Below are 19,056 nucleotides of genomic sequence, written 5' to 3'. Positions count from 1 at the left end.
CTTATTTCTCACCTTAATATGCATCTCTTTTGAATGGGTGCGATCAAGTACTAGTTTTGCTAAAAGTAACTCTCTCTGGGCCCTTTTGGTCTTTATAAGTATCTTCTTTTCTTTGTTCTTTTATTTTTTATTTTTTATTTTTTATAGCTGTACCTGTGCATATGGAAGTTCCCAGGCTAGGGGTCCAATTGGAGTTGTAGCCAGGGGCTACGCCACAGCTACAGCAACGCAGGATCGAGTTGCATCTGTGACCTACACCACAGCTAGCAGCAATGCTGGATCCTTAACCCACTAGTCAGGGCCAGGGATCGAACCTGAATCCTCGTGGATACCAGATGGGTTCTTAATCCACTGAGCCACAAAGGAAACTCCTCTTTTTTTTTTTTTTTTTTTTAAATTCTATCAAACACTGTAAACTTCTAAATCAATTCGGAAAGCAGCGTAACTGTTGGCAACTGCAACACTGTCTGTGGTCATCTGGGAGGCTGCAGAATGGGAAGGCAAAGAGGAGCCTGGAAATGAGGGAGACGGCAGACAAGCCATGGTCACATGCGGGAGCTGATGCGGAGGGATGAGGACCTAAAGAGAACTGGGATGTAGAGAGAAAGCAACTGATTCAGTGAGGATTCTGTTACACGGCCTCCAACTTGAAAGAGAGAGAAACAAAACAGTTCTAACTGAATTAAACCAATGGAAGGTGCTGGGGAGGTGGGGGCTGTGTAAGCAGCTGACCCCAGTGCCCTCCCGGAGGAGATTCACCCTGCCCCCAACCCAAGTCTCAGCTCAGTGGGGAGGTGAACACTCTCCTGCCCACTTTCCTGGCCACCAGCTTGAGGTCCGAATGCTCACCATCTCTCTCTGAACTACTTTTCTCCATCTGTACAGTAGGAGGAAATCTCTGTGCCGTATCTCCCCGAGGTTACAAAAGCTGAAGACAAAATGTGTCAGCGCAAACTGAGGTTCCTGTAAAATAGACGCCCCAGGAGCAGGACACCTCCTGTAGTTTTTAAATAGTTTTTTCAGCGTGCATTGGTCTTTATTCCTGTTCTTATAAAAAGGCACATAAATTCCAGAGCTGCCTCCCACAGAGCGAAAACACTCCGACTGGTCTGGTTCTGCGGACTGCCTGTGAGCCCAGCCCCTGAGCTGGACTGGTCAATGGGTCCATTTAGTCCACTTGAGCCCCTGATTTCCCAGGCCTGAAAGGACCCAAGTAGTGGGGAACCTGGACAGCCCCGGCATAGAGGGGGGGGTTCAAGGCTGGCAGGCTTACCTCAAAAGAAAATGGACAGAATTCTTGGTTGTTTTTACCAGTTTTCTGGGGTTTTGTTTTGTATCCCTTAAGCGTTTTGTTTTTCCTCTAGTGAATGGCTAAAAGTTTATTTTTTTGGATGCTTTTCTTTGTTAACTGATTCCTCCCATTGTTCATAAGATTTCTCACTTTTTAAAACTTAACTTTTCATGTGGAAATAAATAGTTTTTAAAAATGTGTTTTATTGCCCAAATGTCAATTCTTGTGAATATGCTGCAATACAAGGTCCAATGATCACGTTACATTTTACTTAACCCAATAGATCTGATATATCATCATTTCAACATGTAATCCTTTCTTTCTTTTTTTTTTTTTTTTTCTTTTTAGGACTGCACCTGCAGCACATGCAAGTTCCAGGAGTAGGGGTCAAATTGGAGCTGCAGTGCTGGCCTACGTCACAGCCACAGCAATGCTAGGCTGTGGCCTACGCTGCAGCTTGCAGCAATGCTGGATCCTTAACCCATGAGCGGGGCCAGGGATTGAACCCACATCTTCACAGACATTATGTTGGATTCTTAACCTGCTGAGCCACAGTGGGAACTCCCAACCTCTCCTGATTTTAAATACATGCTCCAGGTATACGGAAAAGCCTTTATATTAGGTATTCCCCCTCCCCCAAAAAAAGCATAGATTATTTTCAAGGGTGTCAATTGCTGTTTACATTTTTCCCCTTGAGCTAAAGAAATGATACTTGTTACCTTTATTTTAAGGGTTTTTCTTCCCATCAAAACCCAGCACATACCAGTAACAAATCTTTCATAAAGCATTCAATCCTTCTCAGGAAATTTCTCTCACTGAAGACTAGCTTTTCAAAAAGATGCAGCATTGTATTTTCAAGACTGGGAAGGTGCCGGAGCCAGAGGCAGAGTATAGCTGACGCAGGAAGAGAAATCTTCTTCCTTTCAGTAAAAACAAACAAAACTTTAAATATAAATGAGTTACTGAAAAAAGACAATTAAGAGAGTTCAAAATGTAATAACAAATCCAATCCATGACTTTTCTTTTGTTTTTCATCATGGTCATAGTAGCATAGCAGTTAATATTTATAATATCAGTAAATATTTACCAAGTATCCATTTGCAAAATGTGAATATGCTTCCACTTCAACTCAAGAAAAAACAATGCTTTCAAAAAGAGCAAACAAATACATAGTGATGGAAAAAGAGAGAGAAAAAAATGGGATATAAAAAGGCCTTGAGATAGCCAGGTAAATGCAGTCTCTAACTTAAGAAATACTTATGTTTGAAAGTGCATCATAATGGTTTGATATATGGAATCAGACCTGGGTTTGAATCCTAGAGCCACCACTTACCAACTGTATGACCTTGGGAAAGTTAACCTCTACACCCCACTTCACTCCTCTATAAAATGAGCCTGTCTTCCTCATACTGTTGTCGGAAGGACCCAATACAATAATAGCCACAGTCACAGAGATTAGCACAGTTCTTGGCACATAGTAAACATTCAATCACTGCATTTGGAAATCTGTTGAAAATTTTCTTTAGTAATAATTTCATAAAAGGTGGTTCTGGCCTGGCTGACCCATAGCTGATCCACAGCATGATACTCTATAGACCCTACCCATTCTGGGTAGTCATGATTCCGTAGGAAAATGTATGGGGAGGTTCCTCCCGTGTCAGGTCAGTGACTCAGGGGTTCCACGTCTCCTGGGAGGGAGCACCAGGGGGACATCTCTCTGACTCTGGCTGCCCCTGGCCTGGCGAGACTTGTCTTTCTTCTCTCAGCCCTTTCCCCAGCAGCACTACAGACAGCAGGGTGCTTTCCAGGTTCTGCCAAAGATGTTTACTGCTTTTTATTTTATTTATTTTTTTGGCTCTTTGCCATTTCTTGGGCCGCTCTCGCAGTATATGGAGGTTCCCAGGCTAGGGGTCCAATTGGAGCTGTAGCCACCGGCCTACACCAGAGCCACAGCAATGCAGGATCCGAGCCGCGTCTGCAACCTGCACCACAGCTCACGGCAACGCTGGATCCTTCACCCACTGAGCAAGGCCAGGAATTGAACCCGCAACCTCATGGTTCCTAGTCGCATTCGTTAACCACTGAGTCACGATGGGAACTCCAGATGTTTACTGCTTTCAATAAGAAAAACAAAAGCTGGGGGCATAAAGGTTCCCCATTACGTAACAAGCCCTTTAGTGTCTTTTCCTTCACCATCACGTCTGGGCCACTTCTCTGCAGAAGCTGGCATGAAGCCCATTTCCTGTTCAGGGGCAGGAAATGGACAGGCAAAGACACAGGGTAGCATTATCCAGTGGTTTTTCCTTTTCTTCCCCCTCCATGTAACTCCTATAGCCTGTGCCCTGGGTTAACTGGGGCAAGACCAGAGGAAGTGCAAGAGTTGCAGGGCCTGTCCCAGGAGCAGGCAGATGGGCTGGGGGGGGGGGGGGAAGGGGTGGGGATGGCCCTTGTCTGACCTGCTTTCTGCCACCCATGTTCACCCTGAGCATCGGCTCCTCTGGGAAATCTTACGGGACCCACCTCCCTCACCTCTCCACACCTGGCAGTGAGGAACTGCTGTGGTGCCCCAGCCTCGTGTCACCCGCAAGTGCTGGGGCCACACCACAGATGTCCTCTATTGTGGCACCAGTGCTTTGGGCTGCCCTTCCCATGCCCTCCCCAGTATACTTGAAGTCAAGGAGCTGGCAGTCATGCATTCGAGGAAGATGGCTGAGCACGTCCCCCATGGCACGGAATGTGCCGGGTGCAGGCCAAACAACTGGGGACAACACAGACCTAATGTGTACCCTTAGCCAGTGGGAGGTTTACACACACACACACACACCCCAAACTGTGATAAAGGCACGAAGGAAAAGAATAGGCTGAGGTAAAAGAGAGTAACAGGAGGGTCCCAGCTTAGATGTGGGGGCCGGAAGCAGCCTCTGGGTTGAGTTCGGCTAGAGACGGCTGTGTGGGGTGAGCAGGGTGAGGAGCGGTGGGAAGAACACTCCAGCAGAGGGAACAGCGGCTCTGATGGGAAGAGCGAGGTCAGAAGAAAGCAAAGCCCCAGAGAGCACATGTGAGGTGCCTTGTGATGAGGCTGCGCAGGACCCCAGGCCAGGCAAGGAGGAGCTGGGGCTGGCTGGGACCCGGGGGGCTGTGGAGAAGGAGTGGGGATGTATCTTAGCAGTAATATCAAGAGACCTGGCCATGAATCTCAGCAGAGGCTGGTGAAGGTCAGGTAGGGATGGAGGCCATTCCAAGTTTCTTTGAGCTACAAGATGGAGGGACAGATCATTTGTTCAGATGGCAAGAAGAGAAGAAAAGATTTGTGAAGGGTTTACTAGGAGCTAAGTTTGGGGCAGGTGAGTTTAGAATGTATGAGGCACAATCCAACAGAGAAAGGAAGTACGCACGTCGGAAGTTCCAGCCAAAGGTCTGAGCTGAAGACCTATCAGGGAGCTGCCAGCTGGCCTGGAGCGGCCTGGGAATGGGGGATTCTGAGGGAGAGACGTCGGAGTGGGGAGAGAAGGGGCCCAGGTCTGTCCCTCAAGACGTTTTTGAGAGGAGAAGGCCGAGAAGCTGCAGACAGAAGGAAAGCCAGACGGACAGGAGACGCAGAAGCAGAGAATGTTACCAAGGAGAAGGCAGGCCCGGCTGTGAGCCAGTCTGCTGAGAGGCTGAGGACATGGGGAGGGCAGCACGAGCACCGCATCAGAGGGCCCTCTGTGGATGTGGGGACGGAGGCTGCAGGCAGAGTCAAAGAGGAGGGGCATGGAGGTGCGGCCAGCGTTGCAGACCAGTCTCCAGAGGGACGGCTGTGCTGGGAGTGACACTGGCAAGCCACACAGGGGTGGTGGCCGTGCGTGCTCCTGAAAGGTGGTGTTTTAGATGGACGGCTGCAGAGGAGTGGGACAGGCTGAAGGACCAGTAGCTACCATTCATTAAGGGCTTACTTGGAAGGAGGCTAAGCATTTTACTTGTATTTTCACCCTTATAACGATCCCACAAAACAGGTACCATTATTATCCTTATTTTTTGAGGTTGGAGAGGGACAAAGGATTTACTAATTACTACTCACTCCATGAATGTATGAGAATTCTCTATGTTTCATATGCTCAATTATAGTATGGTGAGAAAATCAGCATTATTTGGGGGAAGGGTGTCTACACTGGACTCGCTCAACTGGGATCTCCACAAAGTGGGTCATATAAATACAGTCCTTTTAGAAATACTGCTACAATCTGAACCCTAAGAAGTCTGATGCTGGAACTGGTCCTCAGCCTCAGGTTATAAGCCTCTCCACTCTGTAGGCAGGAGAGTGGAGGGTGTTGCTCAGAAGTTGGGGCCTGGCAGGTGCGAGCAGTCAGTGAGTCAGATGCCTGGACCTTGTGTTCACTCTCTTCAGTGTCTCGGGAAGACTTTTCAAAGTCCCAGCCGTCGGCCAATTTTAGCCACATTAACAGACCCCAGGGAGGGGATTTCTGTCCAGCTTTTTGGAGGAAGAGGAACCCCTCTCAGGAGGGTCTGTGGCCTCTGTCTCAGAGCCAGGGAGCCCCTGGGAGGCAGGGAGGCTCTGGGATACAGAGGGAAGAATTTGGCTGCACGATGGCTCCTTCCTTCCCAAATAACAGGGATGTCTTTTGACCTGCTCTCATCACACCTCATCTTTTTTCAGGGTCTATATGAAATAATTATGTACATCATTAGCAAAGTTTCTCACTTCAGTGAGTGTTCTTCAGTCCCATTCCTTAGCCCTCTGAGTGGAAATGTGCATCAAGAGTGATTTCTACCCCGAGGTCGGGGGGCTGAGCGATGCCCAGTGCACAGAAGCAGCAGCTGTTGAGAATGATGAACAGTAGATAGATATGAACAAATGTAAAAGGCAGCTCGTGAAAAATGGTATTTCAGTGAATATCTGAATTAAAAGATACTGCTTAGTTACAAATTTACATAGAGCTGCTTAAGTTCTACTCCCAAGTCAGTAAGTATGTAATATTTTTTCTCAGACACAGTTTGAAAACTGTATATGTTAACAATTGTCTTTTTATTACTCTTGATTCAGAGCACACTCTACTAATTGCTATGAATTGAATTTATGGATCCATGAATCATTTCTATCATCTATTAACAAAAAAAAAAAAATTTGGAGTTCCCGTCTTGGCGCAGCGGAAACGAATCCAACTAGGAACCATGCGGTTGCAGATTCGATCCCTGGCCTCACTCAGTGGGTTAAAGATCCAGTGTTGCTGTGAGCTGTGGTGTAGGTCACAGACTCTGCTCAGATCTGGCATTGCTGTGGCTGTGGTGTAGGTTGGCAGCAACAGCTCTGATGAGATCCCTAGCCTGGGAACCTCCATATGCCGCAGGTACAGCCCTAAAAAAAGACAAAAAAAAAATCTGTTTTGCTCTAAAACATTAATGACTTAACCTTCATATTAATCTTAGATAAAGAAATCCCAAAGCAATATAATCTTAATACACTTGCATAACAGAATTTGGTTGAACCAACACATTGATATTATATATAATGTTCTAAGTTATATATAAATGTTACACAACCAGGTTGGTTTAGAAATAAAAAATTACATTATATGTAAATTATACCTCAATAAGACCAGGATAAAGGAAGGCAAATTATAAAAGAAATGCAAATAGACAGTAAAAATATGCAGATTTCCAACCTTATTGATAGCAAAGAAAGGTCAACTAACATATCAAGGAGGCGAGTTCCTGCCATGGTGCAGTGGGTTTAGAATCTGACTGCAGGAGTTCCCGTCGTGGCGCAGTGGTTAACAAATCCAACCAGGAACCATGAGGTTGCAGGTTCGGTCCCTGCCCTTGCTCAGTGGGTTAAGGGTCCGGCGTTGCCGTGAGCTGTGGTGTAGGTCTCAGACGTGGCTTGGATCCCTCGTTGCTGTGGGTCTGGCGTAGGCCAGTGGCTACAGCTCCGATTCGACCCCTAGCCTGGGAACCTCCATATGCCCCGGGAGCGGCCCAAGAAATAGCAAAAAAGACAAAAAAAAAAAAAAAAAAAAAAAAAAAAGAATCTGACTGCAGCAGCTCAGGTCTCTGCAGAGGCAGGGGTTCGATCCCTGACCCAGGCAATGGGTTAAAGGATCTGGCCTCACCACAGCTGCGGTGTAGGTCATAGCTGCAGCTTGGATTCAATCCCTGGCCCAGAAACTTCCCTAAGCTGTGGGTGCAGCCATAACGAAGACATAACATTGAGGAGGTGTCTTTTTCAGGTGCACATCAGCAAATGTTAAGATGAATGACAACACACACTGCTAAAGCAGGTATAGGGATTGGGTGTTCTCAGAAGGGAGACAGAGAATGGCTTTACCCTTTTGGTTAAGCCATGGGATACCACCTAATTAATTGTAAAATACACATATCCCCGGCCATCATAACCATACTTTCGTGAATCTGCCTGGCAGAAATAAAAGCATTAGTTGAAGGATATTATAAAGACAAAATTGGACATAACTTGACTGCATCCATTGGCTAAATAAATTATGGTCCATTCGTATCTTCCTATTTTATGATGAATTGGATGTCTATCCCTTGAGGGTTACTTAAGATATGTTGGTTAAAATTCAGGTTCCAGGAGTTCCTGTTGTGTGGCTCAGCAGAAATGAATCTGACTAGTATTCACGAGGACGCAGGTTCGATCCCTGGCCTTGCTCATTGGGTTAAGGATCCGGCATTGCCATGAGCTGTGGTGTAGGTTGCAGATGTGGCTCGGATCCCACGTTGTTGTGGCTGTGGCGTAGGCCGGTGGCTGTAGCTCTGATTCAACCCCTAGCCTGGGAATCTTCATATGCTGCTAGTGCAGTCCTAAAAAGCCAAAAAAAAAAAAAAAAAAAAAAAAAAAAAAAAGAAAAAGAAAAAGAAAAAGAAATAAATCAGGTTCCAGGGTCATGTGTGTAGTGCCATGCTGTTTTTGGTTTAGCTTTTTTTGTTTGTTTGTTTTTTCATTTTTGGCCACACTGTGGCATATGGAGTTCCTGGGCCAGGGATCAGATCCGAGCCCCAGTCTTGGGCTAAGCTGCGGCTGTGGCAATGCTGGATCCTCAACCCACTGTGCTGGGCCGGGGGTCGAACCTGCAACCCAGAGTTCCCCAAAAGCCACCGATCCCATTGCACCACAGTGGGAACTCCAAACTTTTTTTTTTTTTTTAAAGCTATTTATAAAAAGAGAGAAAATTGTTTCCTAAGATTTCTAACATTTAAAAGAATATAAGGTATTCTTATATTCTGTACTGGAGGGTGATAAGGACATTGACATTTTCTGAATATACTTTTGCATTGTATTGTTTGACCTGACCTGATAAAATGAACACATGCACACACAGAGTAAAGAGCCAGTAAAATAAAGAAAGTGTTTTCATGGACACTGAAAAATTTCATTCGGTTTAATATATGTTCGTCACAAACACTCTAAAGCTGTCCTTTTCCTATTCTACCTATACTGCCATCCATCCATGACGATTTCAAGAAAAACAGGGTAAGATAAAAATTTGGCTCTCTAAAATTCCTCCATAATAATCACAGGAAGTTTTCTGCATTGTAGCTATGTTTTAGGAAAATGATGGGGATTTGGGACTTAGGTGTAATACATTATAATTTTCTTCTTTAACTTACTGATGAATAGGCTGCTAGTCTGCATTTTTGTGTAGAATATCGGAATCTTAGCAATAATTTCTGACATGAAGCAGGAGAACCCTGGACAGGACATTCTGCCCTGTCCAACGACTCTTCCAGGCAGATGCCTTCTTAACATTTAGAAAACTGTACTCCGATTCCCCCAATACTCAATTTAATGAGTTAGGCGTGTGCCTCAGCCTCTCCAAAAAAAGCGGTAGTAGGTAAAGAAATTGGTCCAGCTGCTTATTAAATAATTTTGGCTCCAAATATTTTTTTTTTATAGCTACAGTACAAAAGCAGAATGTGGAATGCAATTCTTTGCAAGAAAAGTTCTTGATGAGGTTGGTGCCCAGTGGTAGGGAGTGTGTGCTAACACCGTCTTGAGAGGCAGGAGAGAGGAGGGAGCTTCCTCATTTTGGACAAATGCAGGCAGTGTCCACCTTCCAAACCAGACAGAGATCAAGAGCTGCTTGGGCTGCTAAGAAGACCTCAAAAATCAGGACCCACTTTTCTGGAGTACTTAGTTCCAAGAAAGTAGAAGGAATAGTCTCTATTATATCTCAAGGGTGTATTTCCATGAAAACTTGATCTAGGAAGTATGTCAAATTTGAGGAAACTGTGCCATCAGTATCATTTATATGTGCAGTGAAGTCACTTCTCAAAGCAAAGAGCAGCAACACCAAGCAAAGACAGTGTCCAAAGCCAGACACACTGGAATATTTATTATAAAGCAGTATTAGTAAACTTTTTCAATGACTAATTTTGTGACCATATCTTATTAAGATATGGAAAAAAAAAAAAAGAGGACGTTTCAATAAATGGAGAGATAGAAATGGGAGTTTCAGTTACTACTACTGTTTTGCTAACTTTCTGTCCTTGGTACGAGCGTTTCTTCGTTTAGACATTCACCTCTGTTGACAACATTTAAAGCCTGATTTTTTTCTTCTTTGAGCTGAAAAAAACATAAAACTAGAGGCTTGGTTGAAGGTCAGCCTTCTCTTGTGAGTTATTTTTTTCTTATTAAGTATCTTTGGAGCTGTATTAGCTTTTTTAGCAATGGGAATTTAGCTTACATCTGGCCTTAGTGCAGTGATAATTTCACTTGAAGGAAAAGATATAACTTGAGAAAACCTAGTAAGACATTATCAAAAATAATTTAATTATCACTAAAGTCAACGACAACCATAATTACAGCAACAAGCTAATAGTTATTGAGGGTTTATTTGGGGTGCCAGGCATCGTGCTAAACATACTGTAGTCACTGGACCCATTTAAATAATGTTCCAGTGTGTCTGGGACAGGTTTGTGTCTGTTATCCCACCATAATTACAACAGGCACCTCTTTCAACTCTCAAAACTATTGTGGTCTACAATTTATAATTGTATGCATAAATTTATAATTGTACTTAACACTCATAGTTACCCCATGAGGTCAGTTGGCTGATCAGTCCCACACCCAGTTCTTATTTGTTCACTGGCTCATTCACTCTAGTATGTAGAAAAACTTCTTCTAGTCATCAAACTTTTCAGTATTTGAAGCAATGGATTTAGGTTTACCATAAAAGATGCGTCAGGCAGAATTACTGGTACTCCACGGACTAATGAAAGGATCGCAACAGCCCTCCCAGAAAGGTTTTATGCAATATGCAGCTTGCAGGTGGCTACAGTGGCAACCCCAGGGACAGATTTTAAGAAATTAGGTTCGACGTTTAGGCCTAGACATTAGAAAGTTCCTCTAGGTTATCTAAACTGCTGAGAGGGGCAAGCATCTGCTGTTTAAAAGAAGAGAGGCTGCCCATTTCTGAAAATACATGATTGCATTTGGGAGCCAAGGCCAAAGACACCAAGCCAGTTGTAAAACCAGATGAAATTCCACGGTGACTGTGGTAAAGCAAATACTTGGACGGCTGAACACAGGGCAGGGCACACTGGTCAAAGAAAGTATGTGTTTCTAAATGACCACAGCGCACATTTGGGGAAGTGTTCAAGGGGCTGGGGGAATGGGGATGCTGGTGAAGGGGTGGTAGCTGGCCCTGATTGGCTGAATTGGTCTCTCTGTGTCAACATGTGGCTGGGATGCTCTGTCTATGGGAACGTGTCCATGGAAAGGCTCCAGCCCTTACGCCACTGCTTGGGGAACTTGCTGAGCTGAAGCCATCAGAATTGGACAAGGTGAAGACCACCCAGCATTTCTGGACAATCTGTCCCCTACGGAGTAGCAGACATTTTCCAAACCAAATAAATTTTATTAGTTACTGAGGGAGAACATGCTATCACAAGTAAAATAAATAGCAAAGGAGTTCAGGCCTACTCATGGAGCCTCTGAGCTCAGCTTTCCATCTGAGCACCATGGGTGGAGCAAGAGTGGCCATTTTCTATGCATGTCTCTACTTTGCTAGTAATTTCTGAAGCAGCTCCGTGGGGCATCACAGAGGATGCCAAGGGGCATTTTTCTCTTTCCCCTTAATTCAACTCTTGTTGAAAAAGTAAGACTGGAGATACAGGTTGTGAAGATCATATTCTTCGATAAAAAGCATTAGTAAATACATTAGAAATGGAGCCACCAAAGTGAAAGAGCATTTTCAAAGTAAAGACTGAAAAATTGCTTTCAAAATAAAAGTTGGTGGGGTAAGCCATTAGAACCTGCAGTGTGCACTCAGAAAAACGATACAGAGGGCAAATGCATGTGGACTGCACTTAGCACACTATATAGACTTTCAAATTAATTATTACTCAATATCTTACATAAATGAGAAAGGTAACTGATCAGGCTATTCAAGAAATTCAGATTCTCGGAGAAATATTGACAGAAGTTTAGAATAGACAGGAAAGTCTTTATATTTTTAACCGTGAAAATTATGTTCTGATCTTCTTTTTTTTTTTTTTTTTTTTTTTCTTTTGCTCATTTAGGGCCACATCTGTTCCCAGGCTAGGGGTTGAATCGGAGTTGCAACTGCCGACCTACACCACAACCACAGCAATGCAGGACCCAAGTCGAGCCTGCAACATACACCACAGCTTGCGGCAATGCTGAATCAGATCCTTAACCCACTGAGCGAGGCCAGGGATTGAACTGGCATCCTCATTGATACTAGTTGGGTTTGTTTCTGCTGAGCCACGATGGGAACTCCCCGATCTTTTTTTAAAGCATCCAACGATTTAACCTTCTATTTCTCTTTCTAAATCTTACCTTAACAAATTCCCGGATTACAAAATGTCATAAAAAATAAAATTAAACTATACATTCTAGTTTTTAAGAGTGATAGCTGAAAAATGACAAATACTATATTGTAATACTTCCTCTGAACGAATGATGGTGGTTTTGAGGTTGTTCATTTTCCAAAAGTAGTACATTAATTTGAAGATGGGAAGAATATCCACTTATTACAGCCTAAAAATAAATAAATAAAACAATAAAGCCATGAGGAATAAGAAATGTGGAAAATAGGTGAAAGACTCCTTAAGATCACAGAAGTACACCTGAACAAAATGGAAACACATTAGGTGCTCTTGGCTAGGTGGACAGAAAACCTTAACATCACAAAGATGCCAATTCTCCCTCAGCTAATCTATGTATTTAACATGAGTCTCCCTCCAAATGATACGAGCTGGCTATCCTGGAGCTAGACAAACTGGCTTCAAAGTTTTACTTGAAAGATAAAGCAATGAAGAACTGCTAGAAAAACCCTGCAAAAGAAGAGAAATGAGTGGGAAATAGCCCTATTTTTATACTAAGCATATTAGAAAGACTCTGTCATTAAAACAAAATGGTACTGATGCATGAATACACCATAGGCCAAAGAAACACAGCAGAAAATAGTGAAACAGGCCCAAATACATACAGAAATTGAGTACAATTCAATCTGCTAAGGAGGGCCAACTGTCCTACCTACTGTACTCTGACATTTTATATAAGGAATCTGAGCATCTGTGGATTTTGGTATCCATGGGGGTCCTGGGTCCTGGAACCAATCTCCTGTGGATACTCAGAGATGACTTTATATGATATATATATATATATATTTTTGTAAGGGCCACACTCGCGGCATATGGAGGTTCCCAGGCTAGGGGTCCAATCGGAGCTGTAGCCACCAGCCTACACCAGAGCCACAGCAATGCAGGATCCGAGCTGAGTCTGCAACCTACACCGCAGCTCATGGCAACGCCGGATCCTTAACCCACTGAGCGAGGCCAGGGATCAAACCCGCAACCTCATGGTTACTAGTCGGATTCATTAACCGCTGCACCACGACGGGAACTCCATGACTTTATATGGTTAAGGGAGCATCTTAAGTCAGTGCGGGGCTGAGGGAATGACTGCACCCTTTATCATACTCAAGATGGCAGAGTGCTCTGTAAATCAAGGGTGCAGAAAATCAACAAATTATTTCAACAAATAATTTGTGAAACAAAAACAAAGACACTACAGACTGAAAGGGACTTGTGATCAACCAATACAATGTGTGGACTTTGGACTCTTAATTCCAAAAGGGAAAACAACAATAACAACAGCAACAACAACAACAAAAACACAGGAAAATTTGCTCTCTGCCTAAATATATGGTGATAATCAGGAATCAGTGTCATTTTTAGATATAATAAGGGTATTGTAGTTACTTTTTTTTTTTTTTAATGTTCCATATAAATCCTCAAGTTTTCTGTTCTGCATGCAAGGAACTTGGAAGTCACCCTTTTGTCTTAACAAAAACAGTAAGTAGAAGAGACTAAAAAATCAACAACTCTTCTTTCAAACTTAAGAGAAGGAAGGACACAGGGCAAACCTTGGCCCCCAAGATTGGAAATAACAGATAAGCAAATACAGGGAATCACAGCTGACTGGAGCAGAGATCCACAAGAAGCCACCAGAGAAACCAGTACTAGGTAGGTAAACCTGACCTGGAATCAGCAAATGGCTGGAGGCTCAGTGTGAACAACTATGAGAGTTAAAAACTCCAGGGGGACTGAGGCATAGAGGGGCCCTCACAATATCCTGAGATTTCCCTCATGAGTTCCAACCAGGTCCTCACAGTAAACATCAGAGAAAAAGCCACTCCTGCTTTAGGCAGGAAGAGAGGAAAAGGGAACCCTTTTTAAATACAACAGAGCTCTGTTTTTCATATCAAGGCCTGCCCTCAGGGGGAACTAGTTAACCAGTGCCTAACCTGCTGGGGTATTATCAGAGCCTAACTGACCAGAGGGAAGGCAAATAACCACTCCCAGCTAGCTCTAGGCATCCTATGCCAGTTAAGAGGAAGAAAAAACTGAGAAACACTTGTAAGTTCACAGGGCAAAGACACAGGCTCAGGAAAAGACTGAGGCCTAACCATAGGACTACAGAACACCCCCTCCCCTCACATCTCACCATCACATGACAAAGCCTATTCACAGCTATTACTTTTATTTGGTATATCTAAGCAAAAGTACATCTAAGTAAGGAAAAAAATTACTAGACATACCAAAAGGGGAAAAAAAAAAAACATAATTGGAAGAGATAGAGCAATAATCAGAACCAGACACAGCAGAGTTGCTGGAACTATCAGACCGGAAATTAAAAACGACTATGATTAATATGCTAAGGATTCTAATGGATAAAGTAGACAGCATGTAAGAACAAATGAGCAATGTAAGCAGAGAGATGGAAGCCCTAAGAAAGAACCAAAAAGAAATACTAGAGGTAAAAAACACTATAAAAGAAATGAAGAATGCCTTTGATGGGTTTATTAGTAGATGTGGTGAACAAAGAATCTCTGGCCTAGAAGATATACGAATGGAAACCTTGAAAACCAAAAAGCAAAGATAACAAGGACTGAAAAAACAAAACAAACAAAAAAACCCAAACAGAACAGAATTTCCAAGGGATGTGGCACAGCTGTACAAGGTGTAACATATGTGTAATGAGGGTAACAGAAGAAGAAAGAGGAGTTCCCATTATGGTGCAGCAGAAACGAATCCGACTAGGAACCATGAGGTTGCAGGTTTGACTCCTGGCCTCACTCAGTGGGTTAAGGATCTGGCATTGCTGTGAGCTGTGGTGTAGGTCGCAGACAAGGCTTGGATTTCACATTGCTGTGGCTGTGGCTGTGGCCAGCAGCTGTGGCTCTGATTTGACTCCTAGGCTGGGAACCTCCACATGCCATGGGTGTGGCCCTAAAAAGCCAAAAAAAAAAAAAAAAAAAAAAAAGAAGAAGAAATAAAGGGACAGAAGAAATATTTGAAATGGTATTGACTGAGAATTTTCCCAAATTAATGTCAGACACAAAAATCACAGTTTCAGGAAGCTTAGAGGACACATGCAGGATAAATGCCAAACCCCACACTTAGGCATATCATTTTGAAACTACCAAAATAAATAATTAAAGATAAGGAAAAACTCTAAAAGAAGCTAGAAAAAAAAAAAAACACCTTACCTATAGAGGAACTAAGACAAGATTATATCCAATTTCTCAGAAACCATACAAACAAGAGAGCAAAATGAAATATTAAGGTTGAGAAAAAAAAACCCCATCATCTATAATTTCGCATCTTGTGAAATTATCCTTCAAAAGTGAAGAAGAAATAAAGGCTTTCTCAGACAAACAAAAATTGAGAGGATTTGGGGCCAATAGACCTGCTTTGTAAGAAATGTTAAAAGAAGTTTTTTAGAGAGAAGGAAAATAACATAAGTCAGAAACTCAGAACTACAAAACATTGAAGAAGGAATACTGAAGACAAAATAAAAACTTTTATTTTTCCTGTTTTGTTCTTTTTGGCTATGCCCATGGTCTGAGGAAGTTCCTGGCCCAGGGACTGTACCTGTGCCACAGCAGTGACAATGCCAGATCCTTAACCTGTGAGGCCACCAGGGAACTCTATTTTCCCTATTTTTAATTGATATAACAGATAACAATTTGCCCAAAACAATATTAGGAATAATGTATTCAATTATTTATGCATATGTATATTTATATGCTTATGTATGCTTATATATATGTAAAATGAATGACAGCAATGACACAAGGAACAAGACGGAGGAACTAGGATTAGTTTGTTATTATAAGGTACATTCACACTACTTGTGAAGCAGTATAGTTATGTGAAAGTGGATTTGGATTAACTGTAGATGGATACTGCAAATTCTTGGGCAATCACTAAAAAAGGTAAAAAAATGAAGTATAACAAATATGCTAAGAAATGAGATAAAAATGAGATCATACAAAATGCTCAATTACAAGCATGAATGGTAGAAAAAGTGTGGAAGACAAAAAGAGGAGCAAATAACAAGGGCAATGATATAGCACAGTAATAAATATAACAGATATGAGTTCAAGTATGACAACAATCACTTTGAACTTCGACAGTCTAAATGTACCAATTAAAAGACTGAGATTGACAAAGAGAATCAAAACACAAGACCTAACTATAGCTTGTCTACGAGAAACCCATATTAGATATAAAAACAGAGATCAATTAAAACTAAATGGAGAAAAATATACCAGGCTAATACTAATCAAAAGAAAGTGGGGGTAGCTACATTAATTTCAAACAGATCAGCCTACAAAGCAAGGAAAATTATCAAGAATAAAGAAGCTTCTTACATAATGACAAAGAGGTTAATTTTCCAAGATGTAACAATCCTTAACTTGCATGTGTCTAACAACAAAATGTCAAATTATGTTAACTTGCAAAGAGAAACATATGAATCCACTCTCATAGCTGGAGACCTCAACATCCCTCTATTAGTAATGGACTGATCCAGCAGGCAAAAAAATCTATAAAAACATAACTGAATTCAACAAAACCATCAATCAACTGAATATAACAGTTATCTACAGACTACTTTATCCAGCCACAGCAGAACACACACTTTTCTTAAGCTCACATGGAACATTCACCAAGATAGACCATATTCTGAGCTATAAAACATATCTTAACACATTTAAAGGAACATAAATCATACAATGTGTTATCATATCATAATGGAATTAAATTAGAAATCAATTGTTAACAGAAAGGTACCCTGAAAATCCCAAATTATATGGATATTTAACAACACACTTCTAAGTAATGCATGAATCAAAGGAAAAATACTCCAGAGAAATTTAAAATTACTTTGAACTAAATGACATAACTTACCAAAATGTGTGGAATACAGTGAAAGCAATGCTTAGAGGGAAATTTATGGCACTGAATACATATTTAGAAAAAAAGAAGTATCTAAAATGAGTAATCTAAATTTCTAATTCAGGTAACTAGAAAAAGAAGAGCAAAACAAATCCAAGGTAAGGAGAAGAAAAAATGAGAATTAGAGCTGAAATCAACTGAAATAGCAAACAAGAAATCAATAGAGAAATGAAACCTAAAGCTAGTTGTGGAGAAGACCAGTAAAATCAACTAGCCTGGCTAAGAAAAAGAAAGAGGACACAAATTACTAATGTCAGAAATGAAAGCGGAGACATGACTACAGATCCCATAGGCATGGAAGGGACAATAAAGGAGTATTCTGAATAAGTCTACGTCAACAAATTTGGTAACCTAAATGAAATGGATTTGAAAGATACAATTTATCAAAACTCACACAAGAAGAAATAGACGGTATCTCTTAAAAGAAACTCAATAAACAATGAATAACCTTTCAAAACAGAAAAAAGCACCAGGCTTAGATGATTTCACTGGTGAATTCTACTAAACACTGAAGAAAGAAATTATACCAATTTTCTACAATCCCTTTTGGAGGATAGAAGCTGAGAGAATACTTTTAACTCATTTTATGATGCAAGAATTACAAAGGCAGACAAAGACATTACAGGAAAAGAAAACTTAGGGACAAATAACTCTGATGAACAACAAAATACTAGCAAACAGAATCCAATAATGTATAAAAAGAATTAAGCATGATGGAGTTCCCGTCCTGGCGCAGCAGAAATGAATCTGACTAGGAACTGTGAGCTTGTGGGGTTCGATCCCTGGCCTTGCTCAGCAGGTTAAGGATCTGATGTTGCCGTGAGCTGTGGTGTAGGTCGCAGATGTGGCTCGGATCTGGCATTGCTGTGGCTGTGGCTCTGGCTGGCAGCTGTAGCTCTGATCGGACTCCTAGCCTGGGAACCTCCATAAACCATGGGTGAGGCCCTAAAAAGCAAAAAAAAAAAAAAAAAAAAAAAAAAAAGCCATCATGGTCAAGGGTAATTTGTCCCAGATATGCATTACTGGCCTCAACTTTTGAAAATCAATTACCGTAATTCATCACATCAACAGGAATTCATCACAAAAAGGAAAAATCACATGATCATATAAATAGATGCAGAGAAAGCATCTATCATTTATCAAATGATAAAATCTGAACCCATTCAATACAAAAACTCTCAGTCAACTAGGAATGGAGAGGCACTTTCTCAAATTGATAAAGAGTAGTTACAAAAATCCTACATCTTATATTGTACTTAATGGTAGGAAACTCGAAGCTTGCTCACTAAGATCAGGTATAAGGCAAGATGTTCCCCTGCACCATTCTTTTTCAACTTCATACTAGAAATTCTAGCTGATGCAGTAAGAACAGAAAAGGAAATAAAGGCTATACAGATTGGGAAGAAAGAAACTGCCTTGTCCATAGATGAAATATTTATTTGTGTAGAAAATCCAAAATAATTGACAAAAAACTGGAATTAATATGCAATTCTAGCAAAGTTGTAGGATACGAGTTAAAATACAAAAGCCAATTACCTTCCTATATACCAGCAGTGAATAAGAAAAGTTTGAAATTAAAGATATCATTTACATTAGTAATTCCCAGATTAAATCATTATGTATAAATCCTACAGAATATGTACAAGATCTATATTAGAAAAATGGCAAAACTCTGATGAACGAAAATCAAAGAACTAAATAAATGGAGGACATTTATGTACAGGAAGACTCAACTTCGTCAAGATATCAAGTTTTTCCCAACTTGATCTATAGATACAATGCAATATCAATGAAAATCCTAACAAAGTTACTTTGTGGCTATCAATAAACTGATTCTAAAGTTTATACAGAGAGGCAAAAGACTCAGAACAGTCAAAATGATAATGAAGGAGAAGCACAAAGTTTGAGTACTCACACTACCCAACTTCAAGATTTCCTACAAAGCTACAGTAATCAAGACAGTGTGGTATTGAAGT

At 41.5% G+C, this 19,056-nt stretch overlaps 1 protein-coding gene across 29 annotated transcripts in view; it reads right to left on the bottom strand.

Moving 5' to 3' along the window:
* FANCC (FA complementation group C) overlaps positions 1 to 19,056 on the bottom strand; it is a 264,288-nt gene that overhangs the window by 36,596 nt on the left and 208,636 nt on the right. For all 29 annotated transcript variants that reach the window (XR_014817681.1, XR_014817688.1, XR_014817687.1 and 26 more), the window contains one exon: positions 2,055 to 2,211. Coding sequence is in view for 9 of the 29 variants with exons in the window: in XM_084979743.1 (XP_084835869.1) it covers positions 2,055 to 2,211 (157 nt within the window). In the remaining 20 variants the exon portion in view is untranslated. The remainder of the gene's footprint in view (positions 1 to 2,054; positions 2,212 to 19,056) is intronic.

Source organism: Sus scrofa, chromosome 10 (assembly GCF_054392235.1).
Source record: "Sus scrofa isolate SSC_HxYL_T2T_F1_AM1 chromosome 10, Sscrofa_HxYL_maternal_Yorkshire_Landrace_v2.0, whole genome shotgun sequence".
In the NCBI taxonomy this organism is placed as follows: domain Eukaryota; kingdom Metazoa; phylum Chordata; class Mammalia; order Artiodactyla; family Suidae; genus Sus; species Sus scrofa.
This window is presented reverse-complemented; position numbering and strand designations above follow the sequence as displayed.